Raw genomic sequence first — 18,179 nt, 5'->3', positions numbered from 1 at the left:
AGTTTCAAATATATTATGATATAAATGGCATGTCAATTTTCAAGATATGACAACTCAGTGTCTACATAAATCATTTAAAAAGAACAAATCCGCTGAAACTGGTTTGGCTCAGTGGATAGAGCGTTGGCCTGCGGACTGAAAGGACCCGGGTTCGATTCCGGTCAAGGGCATGTACATTGGTTGCGGGCACATCCCCAGTAGAGGGTGTGCAAGAGGCAGCTGATCAATGATTCTCTCTTATCGATGTTTCTAATTCTCTGTCCCTCTCTCTTCCTCTCTGTAAAAAAATCAATAAAATATATTTTTTTAAAAAAAGAACAAATCCTTGCCCTGGCTGGTTTGGCTCAGTGGCTAGAGCTAGAGCATTAGCCTGTGGGCTGAAGGGTCCCAGGTTCTATTCCCAGGGGAACATTCCCAGGTTGTGAGTTCAATCCTCAGTATGGGGTGTGCAGGAGGCAGCTAATCTAAGATTCTCTCTCATCACTGATGTTTCTATCTCTCTCTCCCTCTCTGAAATAAAAATACGTATTATTTTTAAAAAGGACAAATTCTTTAAAACGAAAATAAGACCAAAAAAATATATCTTCAAGTAGCTTTAATGGTAATTAATTTGTTAAAAGTCCACTTAAATATTTTTCCAATTCCATGAACTCTGATCCATTATTTAGTTATTTCCTCAAGTCTGCTAACTCACCTAGCACAGGGCAGTGATCTCTGTAGAAAGAACCTCCTTTGGCATCCTGGACACACTTCAGATCAGACTAAGAAGGAAAAAAAAAAAAAATCACTCTCGAAAACATCAAGTACAGCTCAATACCTAAAGTAAACAAAATGTTCATTAGAAACATACTCTCAGCAGAAAAAGGTGATGGGATTAAAAAGTACAGATTGGCCGAAACTGGTTTTGCTCAGTGGTAGAGCGTCAGTCTGCGGACTGAAAGGTCCCGGGTTCAATTCCCGTCAGGGGCATGTACGTTGGTTGTGGGGACATCCCCAGTAGGGGGTGTGCAAGAGGCAGCTGGTCAATGTTTCTCTCTCATCGACATTTCTAGCTCTCTATCTCTCTCCCTTCCTCTCTGTAAAAATCAATAAAATATATATATATATTTTTTTAAAAAGTACAGATTGGCAGTTACAAAACAGCTATGGGGATTGTGAAGTACAGCATCAGAAATATGGTCAATAATCCTATATAATAAAGAGGTAATATGCAAATTAATCCTCATGCCTTCACAAGATGGCTGCCTACGACCAGGCTGGCAGGGGAGTTTGTGAGGGTCGACCAAACAACTGAACAAGCAGGCTGCATGGGGGGTTAGTGAGAGATGACCAAACAACTGAACAGCAAGCTGCATGGGGCTACCAGGCCAGCAGGGGGGCCATGACAGAAGACCAGGCTAGCAGGGCGGGGCAGTAGGGGGCAACCAGGCCAGCAGAGGGGGCAGTTGGGGGCAATTAGGCTGGCGGGGGGGAAAGGGGGGCAGTTAGGGAAGACTAGGTCGGCAAGAGAGGCAGTTAGGGGTGATCAGGTCGGCATGCAGAGGAGTAAGAGGCAATCAGGATTGGGAGGGTGGGGGCGCCTGGGGCAGTTAGGAACAACCAGGCAGGCAGGCAAGTGATTAGGAGCCAGCAGTCCAGGATTATGAGAGGGATGTCTGACTGCCGGCAATCCCTGCGATCGGGCCTAAACCGGCAGTCGGACATCCCCCAAGGGGTCTCAGATTGGAGAGGGTGCAGGCTGAGCTGAGGGGGAAACTCCCCCCATGCACAAATTTCATGCAGCGGGCCTCTAGTCTACACTAATAAAAGGATAATATGCTAATAAGACCAGGAAATCTTCCGTACATCCTTCTGGACAAAGCCATGGTGGCAGGGCCAAGGCACAGGCAGTTGGGGGCGAGCAGGCCAGCAGGGGAGCAGTTGGGGGCAATCAGGCTGACTGGGGGCCAGATAGGGACCATCAGGCCAGCAGGGAGGAAGTTGGGGACAATCAGACCAGCAGGGGGGGCGGGCAATTAGGGGGCGAGAAGGCTGGCAGGGGGAACAGTTGGTGGCAAGATAAGGCAGACAGTGGGGGGAGCAGTTGGGGGAGATCAGGCTGACATGCAGAGTGGTTAAGGGCAATCAGCCAGGCAGGCAGGTGAGCGGTTAGGAGCCAGCAGTCCCAGATTACGAGGGAACAGGTCTAAACCAGCAGTCACACATCTCCCGAGGGGTCCCAGATTAGAGAAGGTGCAGGCCGGGCTGAGGGACAACCGCCCCCCCCCACCCCCGTGCACAAATTTTGTGCAGCGGACCACTAGTATTGTAATAAAAAAAGAAAGCAGAGGGGAAGTTTATATTTTAGAAACATGAAATAGGGGGCTTGAATATATATATACTGATTACACAACTATTACATTACTATTATACTTTATTATTAATATAAACTTTAGAGTAAACTTCAAAAACAAAAAAAATAATTTTAACATCTACTTTTATTTGTATTTTTACTAGATGCCCAGTGCACGAATTCCTGCACCAATGGGATCCCTGGGCCTGACCTGCAGGATCAGGTCAAAACTGAGTCTCCAACATCCCCCAAGGGGTCCTGGATTGCAAGAGGGCACAGGCCAGGCCAAGGGATCCCACCAGTCCAGGATCAGGGCTAGGGAGGGACATGGAAGGTTGGCCAACAGGGGAGGGATCGCGGGAGGGCTCCAGGACATGTCCACCCATCTTGCTCAGTCCTGATCATCCAGACCCTAGCAGCAAGCTAACCTACTGGTCAGAGCATCTCCCCCCTGGTGGTCAGTGCACATCATAGCAAGCGGTTGAGCAGCCTTAATATACCGTTAGCATATTACACTTTGATTGGTTGAACGAACAACCGGATGATTGGAAAATTAGCATATTAGGCTTTTATTATATAGGATCAGCCACCAAAGCCTAGAATGCAAATATTCCATAAAAATCTTATTATAATACTATTTTCTATGCAGATTATTTTAAGTCTTAGATTCTTACACTGACTATTAAATAGTTCAAACAAATATAATATGTAAAGTTTATTAAATCTTCACTTTATAGATTTCCCCTCCTATTGCATATTCATGATGATTCAGATAGCTGTATTCTGACAAAAAGATGACAAAAGAAAAAATTCAAAAATAGAATTATTTCCCTTCTTTCATCCATCCAATATTTTCTTTTATGGTTCTTACTACTTACCATGCCCTCAAAGCCAACTCTGTAAAGGTTCTTAGCACCATTATCCCAGAGAACATATGCTGCACTGTGTGGGCTTGATGCACTCCAGTCTTGGATTTCTGTTACCTATAAGAGAATTTTTTGAGAAAAATTTTTAAAGGGAGATAGAAGAGGTTGGTTCTTTTAGTTATATTTAAATCTTCAAAATTATTTGTTATTCTGTAAAAAAAAAAAAAAATCATTCCTCAATGATAAAAAGTCTCAAATATGAAATGTTATTTACTTCAGTGCATCTATTGTAGCATTTAGGATAACACAGAGTATACATAATTCAACACTTATTTTTTTTACTGAATCAATGAATGGTCAACAAAAGCTGACCATAAAATCCAAAATAAATAAATCCAACAACCCATTTAGCCTAATATTTCTGGCTATCCCACCCCAGTGAAACAGGTTCCACACAATTCCCTTCAGAATAATTGCTAAAACTGACCCTAAACAGCTCTACACACTACCTGAGAATAGTAACAAGAGTTAAGTGGACTAGGCAACAAAGAAGCTGCTTATTACCCCCTAAGACTCAAGTCTTTGAAAGAATGGAATATAAAACAAATGAAATTGTAGCCCTAACTGGTTTAGCTCAGTGGTCAGTCTGTGGACTGAAAGGTCCCAGGTTCAATTCTGGTCAAGCGCATGTACCTTGGTTGCGGGCACATCCCCAGTAGGGTGTGTGCAGGAGACAGCTGAATTGATGTTTCTCGCTCATCATTGTTTCTATCTCTCTATCCCTCTCCCTCTACCTTCCTCTGTTTAAAAAGTCAATAAAATAATTTATAAATAAATTTATACTAATAAAAGATTAATATGCTAATTAGACCAGGAGACCTTCTGGACAAAGCCATGGTGGTGGGGCCCAGGCAGAGGTGGTTAGGGGCTATCAGGCCTGCAGGGGAAAGCAGTTACTAGGGAGATCAAGTAAGTTAAGAGTATTAAGTAAAGCTCAGGGAGGGCTAACCCAAACAGATTGTTTAGAATGGCATTCTGAGCAACAAAGCAACAATATTGAAGCCTAAAGGTAGAAAGGTAAAATCTACCCGACAACTTTCTCAAGAAATACCAATATTTACAATGGAGCAGGAAAAAAAACTTTAAAAAAAAAAGGGGGGGGGGGGGGAATTAAGATTTAAAAAATTGCTCCTAGCATAGAAAAAAAAGTGCCACAAAATTAAATTATAGTAATAAAAACTCCTGACATACTATATTCTAGAATAACATAATGAATTAAGAAAAAAGTTTTACCTTCCCCCTACGTCCATTTCCTCCATCCTGATCTTCCCATTGCCAGTCTACTCCTCGTACCACTCTGGCACCTGCAAAGATCCCTCTGGCTGTAATCTTCTTAGATTTTCTACGAGATTCTAATAGAACCCTAAAAATAAAATTATTTCAAACTTGTTTAAAAATAGGTAACATAATTTTTTAACAACAGTATATAAAAGGTTATTTCGAAAATATAAAAGAATTTTTAAATAGTAATGAAATCCACATATAAACCCAATCTACTTCAAATTATCACTATACTCTTCACTGCTTTAGAGATAGCAAACTCAAATCAAGTACAACTGTTAGGCAAATAATATAAATGAGTTCCTAAAAAAAACAGTGCCACAGAAATGGAAAATGGCAAGTGGCACTTTGACCTCAGGCTTATTTAGGAAGACAACGGGGAGTGGTAGGGACTTTGGTGAACTCAAGCATGGATTTGTCTACAGGGTACAGGTGCTCCTGTGCTTCAGCAATCTCTTGCCACGAACAAATGTAGGCCCAGTGCTAAGTTTTCTGGGGGTGTGCGCACATGAGTGTGAGAGTGTGTGTGAATGTGTGCATATTTTAAAAATAGATAAACTTAGATTTTTTTGTGAAATCACCCAATTTCAAAAGATTAACAATTGTTCAAAATTTTGGAATATGGTACATGTCAAGTAAAATACATCTGTGGCCTAGTCTTGACCTGCATTAAACTGCCTCCAAAGTTCTGAACACCTACAGAAGACTGTGGACCTTGGAAAAGATTCTAATTATATGGACCAGCTGGGTTTTCCAAGCAACTACCCCATATTCTACACATCCTCATTCATAAAACCAAAAAGATTTTGGGATTTTTTCCTTTTGCTTTTCTGCTTTCATCTCATTATTCTATTCATTTTTAGAATATCTTTAATATATTCTAATTTTTTAAATTGTAAACAAAAGACAAAAATAAGTTGTTCCAATTACTTAGTAAATAAATGGCAGGACCATAATTTGAACTGGGAAACCAGGTCACCCAAATCCATCTTTCTATTACTCTTGCTGCTTTCCTATGACTGGCTAGATTCGTGCTCTTATGCATTATCCATCCTATCTAATAAAAGAGTAATATGCAAATTGACCATCACTCCACCCAAGATGGTTGCCCCCATGTAGACACAAGATGGCCATCACAAGATGGCCAGCAGGGAGGGCAGCTGTGTACGATCAAGCCAGCAGGGGAGGGCTGTTAGGGATGACCAGGCTTGCAGGGGAGGAAAGTTGGGGGGGGGGGGGGGAACCAGGCCTGCAGGAGAGGGTAGTAAGGGATGATCAGGCCAGCAGGGAAGGGCAGTTAGGTGCAATTGGGCCGGCAGCAGAGCTGGCATCGCTCAGGCTGGCAGGGGAGGGGTCAGGGGGGTGATCTGGCTGGCAGGCAGAAGAGGTTAGGGGCAAACAGGCAGGCAGGCAAGCGAGCAGTTTGGAGCCAGCAGTCCTGGATTGTGAGAGGGATGTCCGACTGCCCGTCCCATCGGGCGTAAACAGGCAGTTGGACATCCCTCAAGGGGTCCCAGATTGGAGAGGGTGCATATGGGCTGAGGGACACACCGTTGCCCCCGTGCATGAATTTTGTACACTGGGCCTCTAGTATCTACATAAGAAGACTAAATTACCTGAAACTCTATGCCCTTTCACAATTAACACTCCTCTCTCTTACTCCTACGATGACACTTAGTACATATCCCTATGTAGAGTATAAAACATTACATGATAATCACTGTTGATCAAATAATCCCTTAACTTGAAAACTCTTTAAGTATTTTACCTTCAAATTTACACAAGCAGAGTAGCTGCCTCAAAGTCTTAATAAATGCCTCTTGACTGGATCAATGGACCCTAGTGGTAGCAATTAACAAAATAGAAAATATAGCAAGAAGAAAATAATCAGCCCTGATGGTAGCTCAGTTTGTTAGCACAGCATACAATACACCAAGGTTGGGGGTTCAATCCCCAATCAGGGCACATATAAGAATCAACCAATGAATGCATAAGTAATAGGAACAACAAATCAATGTTTTCTAAAAATCAATCAACAAAATAGTAATAATAAAAACACCAGCTTGTTAATAAAAAAATAAAGAATAATCAGTCTCTCTTGGGCTACCCTTGCATTTCCAAATACTGAGTAATGCCAGATCTCTAACTGAGAGAAAGAATCGCCTCAATTATCTTGGAAAAATACTTAGTGCTTTGTCTTCGCAGAGGCAAGCCTGGTCTACTTTTAGCCTGCTCCCTGCTACCTCCTGACTAAACTAGCTCTTAGAAGCTTTCCTAATCCTGCCTTTAAGGCTGAATAGTATAAAATTTTAATACAAACAAGAAGTTGCGACTGAAGAAAAGCTATTTCCCATACCGCTCACTCCCAGGTGTGGTGATTCTATAGAAGCGGTGCCTTAAGTGGTGCTTGTCTCCATGGTAACACACTGTGCACAAATCATAATTCGTACACTCGGCACACTTCCATCGAATGCCAATGATTGGCTGCTGGCGGCAGGTATCACACATGGTTCCATCATGCTTAATGCCTATTAAAACAAGGATACATCCTTATATTAATTACAGGTATTATTTACTTGAATATTATTTGTTAAGAGGAAAAATAAGAACACAACATTTTACCAAGTATTTCAATAAAGTAGGAAATAATATTTCAAATGCACCATATATAGTTTCAAGATAACGTATTACAAATATTTTAATCAGCACAAATTATAGGCTAAATAGCTTCTATCCCTTTTTTTTCCATTAATAAAAACATTTCTCAGTAGTGCTTCCCTTTAGCAGTGGGGGCAAGATCAGGACAGCAGGGAGGGCAGCTGGGGGCAACCAGGCCAGTAAGGGATGGCAGTTGGGGGTGAGATCAGGCCAGCAGGGAGGGCAGTTAGGGGTGATCAGGCAGACAGAGGTAGCAAGGGGGTGGGGGGGGCGCAAAATCAAGTCAGCAGGCAGAGAGGTTAGGGACAATCAGACAGAGGGGTTAGGGGCAATCAGGCAGGCAGGCAGGCAGGTGAGTGGTTAGGAGCCAGTGGTGTCAGATTGTGAGAGGGATGTCCGATTGTAGAGGAAACATTGATATTTCTTTCTCTCTCTTCCCCTTCCTCTCTCTATAAAATCAATAAACACATTTTAAAGTATTAAATATGAAAAAAGAAAATCATAAAACTACTAAGAAAAAGTTGAACAGCATACTTTACAATTTTGAGTAAAGTTTTTCAAAGCATAGCACAAAACCTAGAAGTCACATGCATGCCCATGTGAGCACACATATACATACATGTGTATAAATAGCAAAAAATCTGTAAGCCCACTACAAAATTGCTGACAATGATTGAGGATGCACAGATGGGGAAGGAGAAGGAACTTTCATCTTTTGTTTGATATACTTTTGAATTGTTTAGTTTTATTATAAGCATACTAGAGGCCTGGTGCATGAAATTCATGCATGGGTAGAGTGCCTAGGCCTGGTCGGGAATCAAAACCAATCAGGACCAAGGGGGCGGGGGGGCCTTGGAGGTAACCTGTGGGGCGATTGGAGGGCAATTCCAGGCCCGCCCCCTGATGCTGCTGTTGCCGGTTGCCTCCCTCTGCAGGGCGACCAGCGGGGCAATTGTGGAGCCCCTGCTGGCACTCGCCTTGGCTGGCCTGGGGCCTGTGGGCAGCTCCTTTACTGAGCGTCTGCCCTCTGGTGGTCAGGGCATATCAGTGTATCCTAGTGACCAGTCATTCCACCAGTTGCTCCACCATTCGGTCAATTTGCATATTAGGCTTTTATTATATAGGATTATTAATTTCATACTTTTTTAAATATATATTTTATTGATTTTTTACAGAGAGGAAGGGAGAGAGACGGAGAGCTAGAAACGTCGATGAGAGAGAAACATCAACCAGTTGCCTCTTGCACACCCCCTACCGGGGATGTGCCCGCAACCAAGGTACATGCCCTTGACCGGAATCGAACCCGGGACCTCTCAGTCCGCAGACCAACACTCTACCACTGAGCCAAACCGGTTTTGGCTAATTTCATACTTTTAAAAAGAAAACACAGCCCTGGCCAGTGTGACACAGTGGGCTGGGTGTCATCCAGTGCACCAAAAAATAGTATCCAAAGATAGTAAATTGTTTGTAGTAGATAGAAACAAAAATTTAACATAACTGATGTAAAAAATATGGAGTTATTGCCTGACTGGCATGGTTCAGTGGTTGAGCATTGACCTATGAACCAGAGGTCATGGTTAGATTCCCAGCCAGGGCACATGCCTGGGTTGCATGCTCAATCCCCTGTGTGGGGCATGCCAGAGGCAGTCGGTCAATGGTTCTCTCTCATCATTGATGTTTCTGTGTCTCTCTCCCTCTCCCTTCCTCTCTGAAATCAATAAAATATATTTTTAAATAGGGTTACTTATGTGTAAACTATAGTCATTCATAAAGGAAATTCAGTTATTAAACCACCTTATAGAAGAAATGTTACTGACATCATAAACTGTATTATTATCTTATAAAGCAGTTTGCAAACAAATACAGTATACCATTTTGGTAAATAAATTACATAATGCATATAATTCATGTGCACATAAAAACTGGAAATGTACTGATGGGATTACTCTTTGTAGTTTTCCAAGTTTTCTACACTGTATTAATTCTAGGAAGCACCTAGGTGAGTAGAGGTATTTAACATGTAGTATAAGCATATAATTAAACTAAAAGCTAAAACGAACAAAAACATGAGGGATTCTAAACAGATTTTAAAGAAACCAACTTTTAAATATTTACTTTAGCAATATGGTATTAACTGTTATTTAGAAATTTTTATTTCTTTTAAGCCTTACACAAATTAAGCAATTCATGTGTATGAAAAGAAAATATATACAAAAAAAAGAAAATATATACCTTATTTAGATATACTTCTCATTGCCACATATCTGAAGTTAGAGACTAATCTGTTTTACTACAGGAAAACACTATGACCAAAAACATAATATCAAATAGCATAATAGTAAATATCTCCACAATGATTAAGTTTCTGAACAAGATGTAAAATAGGTCTTCTATGTCATTACAAAAAGTAAAATGCACTAAACAATCAGTATCCCTATGCATTTAGAAGTTATTTTTCCTAAGCTATCTGTGCAGCACTTCAAATGAGTTGATAAAAAGCATAGGGAAAATGTATCCCAACTCTCACTGACCACAAAAAGAAAAAGTTCAGTTTTTAGCTATCTATATATTTCATCTCTACCTTAATTTTCCACAAAGCACAATGATAACATTCATGAGCTCATAATCTTAAGCAGGCTTTCTTTAAAAGAAACCATTTAAATACACAATAACAGCTGGGGTTGGTTTTTTGTTTTTGTTTTTGTTTTAAAAGGCCCTTCTACAATTCATGGTTTTAAAGAATACTCCAGGAAAATCATTAATGCACACAAAAGCATATCCAAATCCGGGTTCCCACAGTTCAAACACCAACTACTGAGCAGCTATGAAAGAGACTAGTGCTGAGAATTGGAAAAAGTAAGCAAAGCAACACCTCCTTCCATTACCAACATGAGCACTAAAAACCTTTTTAAGAATGCAACTGATTTTTTTAAATTGATATTTAAAGAAAACATAAAACAGGAGAATGGGCATTACATAAACAAGGCCCAAATCTGACTTATATCTCACTTTGGTGGCGTTTGGTTTCCAGTTACTACCGTGTTTCCCCGAAAATAAGACATCCTCCGAAAATAAGACCTAGCGCATGGAAAGATAAGACATCCCCTGAAAATAAGACTTAGTGCAACTTTGGGAGAAAAAAATTAATATAATTTCAGGGAAACAGGGTACACCTATCCAATTTATTCTCATCTAAAACAATTTCCTCCCAGTCTAAACCTCCTTCACCCTGGCAAGAATTATTTCTTAAAAATTTCATTTCATAAAACTTAATTCCCTAACTAAACCTATTATATTTTTTCTCCTTCCTATAGAATACCATGTTACCATCAAGAGTTAATGCTCTCTCCCTTTGCTAAGCTTTAGGAAGACATCTGCCACCATTAAATGAACCACCTGATGATAGCTTTTGACTCATTCTATTAGTACTCAAATGACCATCTGCTGTTTTACCGGCATCTGGCCTAAATGCAATAACTTAGAGAATTTACATAGCTTAAGTCTCTTTGTTGGAAAATTTTATGAGAACAGTAAAACGTGCTAGTCAAGATCAATAACCACAAGTTAAAAGAGCCAATGAAAACAGCTCACATTCACAAAACGCTGATCTATGCAAGTAAAATGTTTAATTTCTAGCCAGAAAAGATGATTGAAAGAGGGTACTGAAGTTCTCATTACAAGTAGTTCACTATATGAATGAATCACTTCGACATGGAATAAGAACATCTAAATTATCACTTTGCATAATAGCAAAAGCAAGCAATATAATTGTCTATTCACAAAGAGTGGAAATCTATATTAGGTATACAATGGCATACCTAAAATAAATGTTCAACATGGATGAATCCTTCAACTGCAATGCTGAATTTTTTAAGTACACAATTCAAAATGTTGCAAATAAAGCAGTGTACACTGTTTACAGATATATAAAAACACTAGAGGTCCAATGCATGAAATTCATGTAAGAATAGGCCTTCCTTCCCCCAGCAGCCGGCACCAGCTTCCCTCTGGCATCTGGGACCTGGGCTTTCCTCGCAGCCCCAGCTACATCTGGAAGGTCTCCAGAAGGACATCTGGTCTAATTAGCATATTATGCTTTTATTATTATAGATAGCATAGCCCTAGCCTGTTTGGCTCAGTGAATAGAGCGTCGACCCTCGGAATGAAGGGTCCCGGGATTGATTCTAGTCAAGGGCACAGACCTTGGTTGCAGGCTCATTCCCTGGCCCTGGCCAGTGTATAATACATGCAGGATGCAACCAATTGATGTGTGTCTCTCACATCAATGTTTCTCTCTCTGTGTCTCTCCCCCTTCCTTCCCCTCTCTATTAAAAAAAAAAAATCAATGGAAAAAATATACTCAGGTGAGGATTAACAAAAAATTAATCAATTAATTTAATTAAAATGGCATAAATGTAAACCCATTGGAATAAGTTATTTCTAGATAGTGGTTATCCTAGCCTACGAGAAGAAGGAAGAGAATGTAATTGGGAAGAAGAACAGTGTTTCAAATGTATTAGTAATGCTTTGCTTCTAGATGGGTTCACAGGAATTTATTAATTATTTATCTACTTGGATATTTAAATATTATGTAATAAATTTTATAAGTTTTTAAAATAAAAAACATCCCTAGACTAGTATAGTGCCAAGGTTAATCCTCTAAATTTTTGCTCTAATTAAAAGACTTCACCTAAGATTAAAAAATAATTTATAAGTTATTAACCAGTTCTTAGGTGTAATTATTTATTACGGCATATTGTTATCATTCAACAAACCAAGAAACTCTATTTCTGATTTATGAATTCATTCAATTTGAACCCCAAATTAATGTGACAAAACGTTTACAGAAATTTAAAAGAGGGTTAACCAACTAGAGTATGCATCTTATTTTCCCTTAAATTCCTAATAAGGATGAGGCCTTGGTAACCTAAATATAACCAGTTGGTATATTTCACATTCCTTACTCATGAGAAATACTAAGTTAATGAAAACAGAATTGTTTTTATTAATAACACTAGACACTAATTATTAGTACCAAGCTTGCTGCTTCACATATTTTATTTAACCTTCCCAACAATACTAAATGGTAGGCATTATTATCCCCAATTATAGAGGAAGAAATTGAGGCTCCGAGAAGTAACCTGCCTGAAGCACACATTAGTAAGTGGCATGCTCAAATTCAAACCTAGGTGGGTCTGATTACAAAGCTTGGCCCCTTATGCTATTCACTCTGCCAAGGATTTTTTTCTACTTAGCTCTTATCTGAAAAAGAATTACATATCTAGGAGTCATGTTCCCCTTTCAACATACTGGATTCAAATATATGCTATTAAATCATATTCTAATGTTCAAGTAAATCTTGAAGAGATACATTTTAAACATTGAAAAGATTATCTATTTTTTTGGTTAATTTCAATAGTGTAGTAGAATAAAACACCATCTACTTCCAACCAACGCTTTTTTTTCCCAACTAACTCTTATTTATGAGTATTTTTAAAAATGACTTTGAAGTTGTCTCACCCAAAATCTACAACTCTATCATATTTTTTTCTACTGGACAAAAATTATTCTCTCATCTAATATCTAATTTTGTAACTCTTACTACTCTAAAAGCTTGCATAACAGAATTACAATCATGCCCTCACACAGTCCAAACAAAAGAAGTTGTCAAATTAGGTAGACAATTGACAATTTTATTAATATATTTGTTTTTTGTGTTTTGGGGTTTTTTTTAGCACTTGTTACACAGGGGTAAAAAATGAGGTCAAACAAAATTAGAATTATATCTGAATTTTTTCCTGCTAATTGGTAAAAATTCATTATTCCATTTCAGAAGCAAAAGACCTGTGTTCATACCTTGACCTATTCCAACTTCATTTTATAGGTGAAGAATTAAAGCTCAAAGAAACTAATGTTATAACCTGGGCAAGAAGAAAAAAAGACTAACAAATCTGGATTTGCATCTCTACAATCAACTTATTACTTGTAAAATCTTGAACAAATTAGTTCATTTCTCATAGCCTGTTTTCTCATCAGTAAAATGAAAGCCATCAAATAACATTTTTAGGAGGATTAAATGAGATAATGTATGTAAAACCATTAGCATAGCACCTGACACATGACTGGAACTCAGTAAATGTTAGTCCATCTCTCTAGTTAATAGACCCATCTGATAAAATCTAGAATGAACAAATGTTTTCCCTGCTAAGTGACTGCATTGTCCACTATTCCATAAAAAGAGACTATTGGAAAGAGGAGAGCAAGACACCATAATGTAAAATATTATCACCCCAAGCTTTTATGGTTTATCACTAGCTCTGCAAAACTCCCAAAATTCAAATAATTATTTTTATATTAAAAATTTACCACCCCTTTCTTGCTTTTTTAGAAACAAAATTATCACCAAGAGGAGAAAACCAAATACTAATGAGTGTACTTAGAAAATATAAATTAACTAAAGTAAATGCGCCTTAAAAAGTATTCCAAAGCAAAAATGAATGTCTATCCGCTGTTTCTTTATCTCCTCCACTAATTTAAACTCCACTTTATCTTGGTCAGTTGTTTGGAACTCAGAACCCATTTTTTCTCCCAGAAGCAACATTTTAAAGATACTTTAGGTCTCAGACTATTTTACAAAAACTGATTTACTCTACATAGAAATAATCTAGGGGCAAACAAAGATAAAAATTATTGTTGTGGCCAAAACCGGTTTGGCTCAGTAGTAGAGCATCGGTCTTCGGACTGAAAGGTCCCAGGTTCGATTCCGGTCAAGGGCATGTACATTGGCTGCGGGCACATCCCCAGCAGGGGGTGTACAAGAGGCAGCTGGTTGATGTTTCTCTCTCATCAATGTTTCTAGCTCTCTATCTCTCTCCCTTCCTCTCTGTAAAAAATCAATAAAATATATATTTTTAAAAAATTATTGTGTTCCTAGTTCCACCTAAGAGATGGTTCAATCGCTATAATCCAGACATAATGGTAAAAGAGCCAAGCTAAATGGTGTGAGGCATATGAAAGTATGCGAGTAAAGAAATGGCTTTAAGAGAATGAGAAGGCATGTTCTAAAAAAGCCATTTTTCGGGCAATGGAAGCTAAAGAGAAAATAAACAAATGGGACTACAACAAAATAAAAGGCTTTTTTACAGCAAAAGAAACCATCAACAAAACAACAAGAAAGCCCACTGTGTGGGAAAACATATTTGCAAAAGTTACCACTGATAAAGGTTTAATCTCCAACATCTACAAACAGCTTATACAACTAAATAAAAGGAAGATGAATGATCTGATTAAAAAATGGGCAATGGGACCTCAATAGAATATTTTCAAAAGAAGACAGAAGGAAGGCCAAAAGGCACATGAAAACATGCTCAAAGTCACTAATTATCCGAGAGATGCAAATCAAAACAACAATGCGATACCATCTCACACCTGTCAGAATGGCCAACATCAACAAATCAACAAACGACAAGTGTTGGTGAGGTTGTGGAGAAAAAGGAACCCTCGTGCGCTGCTGGTGGGAATGCAGACTGGTGCAACCACTGTGGAGAACAGTGTGGAGTTTCCTCAAAAAACTGAAAATGGAACTCCCATTTGACCCAGTAATCCCACTCCTAGGAATATATCCCAAGAAACTAGAAACACCATTCAGAAAGGATATATGCACCCCTATGTTCATAGCAGCACAATCTATTGTACAATAGCTAGAATCTGGAAACAGCCTAGATGCCCGTCAGCAGATGATTGGATCCAAAAACTATGGTACATCTATACAATGGAATACTGTGCTGCCATAAAAAAGAAGGAATTCTCATCATCTGCAGCAACCTGGATAGAATTAGAGAACATCACGCTGAGTGAAATAAGCCAGTCAATGAAAGAGAAATACCACATGGCCTCACTCATTTATGGATATTAAAGAACATTATAAACTGACAAACCAAAAGTCAGATATAAAGACAGTAAAGCAACAAGCAGACTGTAAAATTACAGCGGGGAGAGTAGGGAGATCTGGGGGAAATAAATCAACCGAAGGACTTGTACACATGCATATAAGTACAACCAATGGACACAAAACTCTGGGGAGGGAGGGTATGGATGGGAGGAGGGAGGCAATGTTAAAATATGAACACAGATAATAATTTAATTAAAAAAATAAAAAAGAAAAAAACAGAAAGAAAAAAAAGAAAAAAGAAAAAAGCCATTTTTCTACTGGTACTTAAAATGCATAAGCTCCTGCTTGGGGACTTAGATCGGAGCTTTTCAACTGGTGTGCCACAAGAATTTTTAAAACATGCAATATCTGACTATTTAGTCAGGGGCACTGACCTCTCTTCCCTTAGACTGTCAAATTAAAAAATGAAAACATCCAACACTAAAATAGCCATCTAGTGTAAATAAACCAAAATTATACTTATTTGTCAGATCTGCAATTTGTGTGTGTGTGTGTGTGTGTGTGTGCTACAGAATCTTAGTAATTAGTTTGTGTGTGCCATGAGATGAAAAATGTTGAAAATCGCTGACTTAAAGCACTGGTTTCCGGGAGACGTAGAAGATGGTCCTTTGAAAGCAAGATAAAATATAAATCCACAATCTCCTATCTGTAATTTCAAAATCAAAAACTCCTAAGTTTCTTTGTATGTTAGCAGCAACTTTCTTACGGCTTACCACTAACAAACAAGATGCTATGCATAGTATGTAGTCTTCATCACCTTAGTATAATTATTCATACGTTTCACTGTAGAAATACTAATATATTTGCTAGCAAGGTGCTGCTGTGGACCTCAAAGTTGTGATAAATAATATATGGCAAACATACCATATTATGGTTCTAAAATCCAAAAGTTTATAAACTCAATCCCAAGCATTCTGAATAAAGAGTTGTGAACTTCCATTAAAACTTTTATTTTTAAAAGTTTGAGAGCATGAAGACCTAACACTGATGCTCACCTCTGGCACATTCAGACGTGCTGAAGCTTTCTGGGGCCTAGGTAAGCAGATTTGTACAATGTATCTTAATGAAACAAAACAACAGGTTACTGACTATCTTGAGACACATACCTAAGTGTCAAAATTAAAAGTAAGTTCCAGCCCAGCTGGTGTGTCAACCTATGAACCAGGAGGTCACAGTTTGATTCCCAGTCAGGGCACATGCTGGGTTGCAGCTCAATCCCCAATGTGGGGCATGCAGGAGGCAGCCAATCAATGATTTTCTCTCATCGTTGATGTTTCTATCTCTCCCTCTTTGAAATCAATAAAAACACATTTAAAAAAAAAAAAAAAAAAAAAAAAAAAAAAAAAAAAAAAAAAAAAATAAGGGGCTTAAAGGAGAGATCCCATGGGACGATATCCAGAGCTTTGAAGAGGAGTTGGCTTGTACTGGGGTCACTGAGGAGTGGACACATCAAGGCTATTTCTGAAAAGAGGAAACTGGAATCAAATACTGATACTGAAAGGCTGCTGGATGAGATGACACCGAGGAGGAGCAAGGAAAACAAGAAAAGAGCAAATCCCTCCTTCCCCTGCAGCCTTCCAATCTCCTCTAAGTCCCTAAGGTTGGCAAAGCCAACAGGATTCAGTTGTTTAACAGGAATATTGTTTGCCAAAGTCCCAGACCAACCTCACAATGCAGAGCTAGAGAAAATTTATATTTAAATTGGCTTAATCCATTTATTTCATAAAGGAAAAAGCCACATAAAGGAAATTTCCTGCCACACCAGATAATGTAATTATCTATGTTGCCCTTCATCACACATATAAACATAAGTATGAATAGGCTCATTTTTCTCATAAAACAAAAAGAAGCTTAACAAAAACAGGTTAGATTTCAGTAATTTGAATATTGGATAGGATGTGATAATTTAGTAGATAACAATGTCATAGATTCCGCCAAGAGCACAACTTGGCTTCAAAAATGTAGGATTTGGCTCAGTGGACAGAAAGGTCCCTCCCAGGTTCAATTTCAGTCAAGACCATATGCCTGGGTTGTGGACTTGATCCTCATAGGGGGCGTGCAAGAGGCAGCCAATCAATGATTCTCTCTCATTGTTGATGTTTCTATCTCTCTCTCCCTCTCCCTTCCTTTCTGAAATCAATAAAAAAAAATATATTTTTTTAAAGTGTAGGGTGATTGGGACTTTGAGCTGCTATTTAGAACAATAAAAATTTAAAATATTTAGAGCCCCAGTAAAGTAAAAATACAATACCGTAATAGTAAAGATTGACCAACTAGACAATCTGCAGCTTTGTATGCAGCTCAATTACTTGTTTTGATAGCAAAACCTCTCTCTCATGGTAATAATGTTGTTGTTTTTAATAGGAGGCTAATGTAATTATGTATAATAAACTACCTGTTACATATTGTATACACACAGAAAAACTACTGATGTCCAACAACAGTGTTACATTAGTCAACTAACCATACTAGATTAGCATAAATTATTTAAAATTCCTAATCAATTTTTCCTCAAAGTAGTACAAGTGGTGATCATTTCTGAACTACTATACTATAAATGGAAGAGAGAATGACAGAGAGAGAAAAGCAAACTAACTGACTATTCATCCTAACATTTACAGTTTACCAGCTTTGTGACTAGACAAGTATTTTTTAATTTCTTTTTGTATCTGTTTTTAAGATAATATCAATTTAACCTCAGATCAAATGAGTGAAAAATTATTTGAAAAAATTCATTCAGAGCCGTGGCTTTACTACAAAATGGAGATACAAGGAACACACAAACACACTTTCCTTCCCCTCAAACTAATAATCTAGTGCAAAATTACAACACAGCATACCTGTGGCAATAGATAGAAGCACAGAGTACACTGGAATCATGCTGCCTAACAATTAAAGAAGGTGGAGAAGAGACTTGAGTAAGTGGCTACCTGGAAACACATCCAAAAATAAACATCTGATCCAACCAGAGGGATAAGGCAGTAAAGTACAGAACCAGAAATACATATTAAGATAGTATTACATTTATGCT

General features: G+C 38.5%; 1 protein-coding gene across 1 annotated transcript in view; it reads right to left on the bottom strand.

Moving 5' to 3' along the window:
- The window catches only part of MIB1 (MIB E3 ubiquitin protein ligase 1), an 84,452-nt gene that overhangs the window by 59,913 nt on the left and 6,360 nt on the right, over positions 1-18,179 (bottom strand). Inside the window, exons 2-5 of the mRNA XM_036417899.2 lie at positions 6,896-7,067; positions 4,492-4,621; positions 3,211-3,315; positions 695-761 (exon numbers count right to left, since the gene is read on the bottom strand). Coding sequence (XP_036273792.1) covers positions 695-761; positions 3,211-3,315; positions 4,492-4,621; positions 6,896-7,067 — 474 coding nt within the window. The remainder of the gene's footprint in view (positions 1-694; positions 762-3,210; positions 3,316-4,491; positions 4,622-6,895; positions 7,068-18,179) is intronic.

This window comes from Pipistrellus kuhlii, unplaced genomic scaffold, assembly GCF_014108245.1.
Source record: "Pipistrellus kuhlii isolate mPipKuh1 unplaced genomic scaffold, mPipKuh1.p scaffold_m20_p_6, whole genome shotgun sequence".
Classification (NCBI taxonomy): domain Eukaryota; kingdom Metazoa; phylum Chordata; class Mammalia; order Chiroptera; family Vespertilionidae; genus Pipistrellus; species Pipistrellus kuhlii.
Note: the sequence above shows the minus strand (reverse complement) of the source record. Positions and strands in the feature narration are given on the sequence as shown.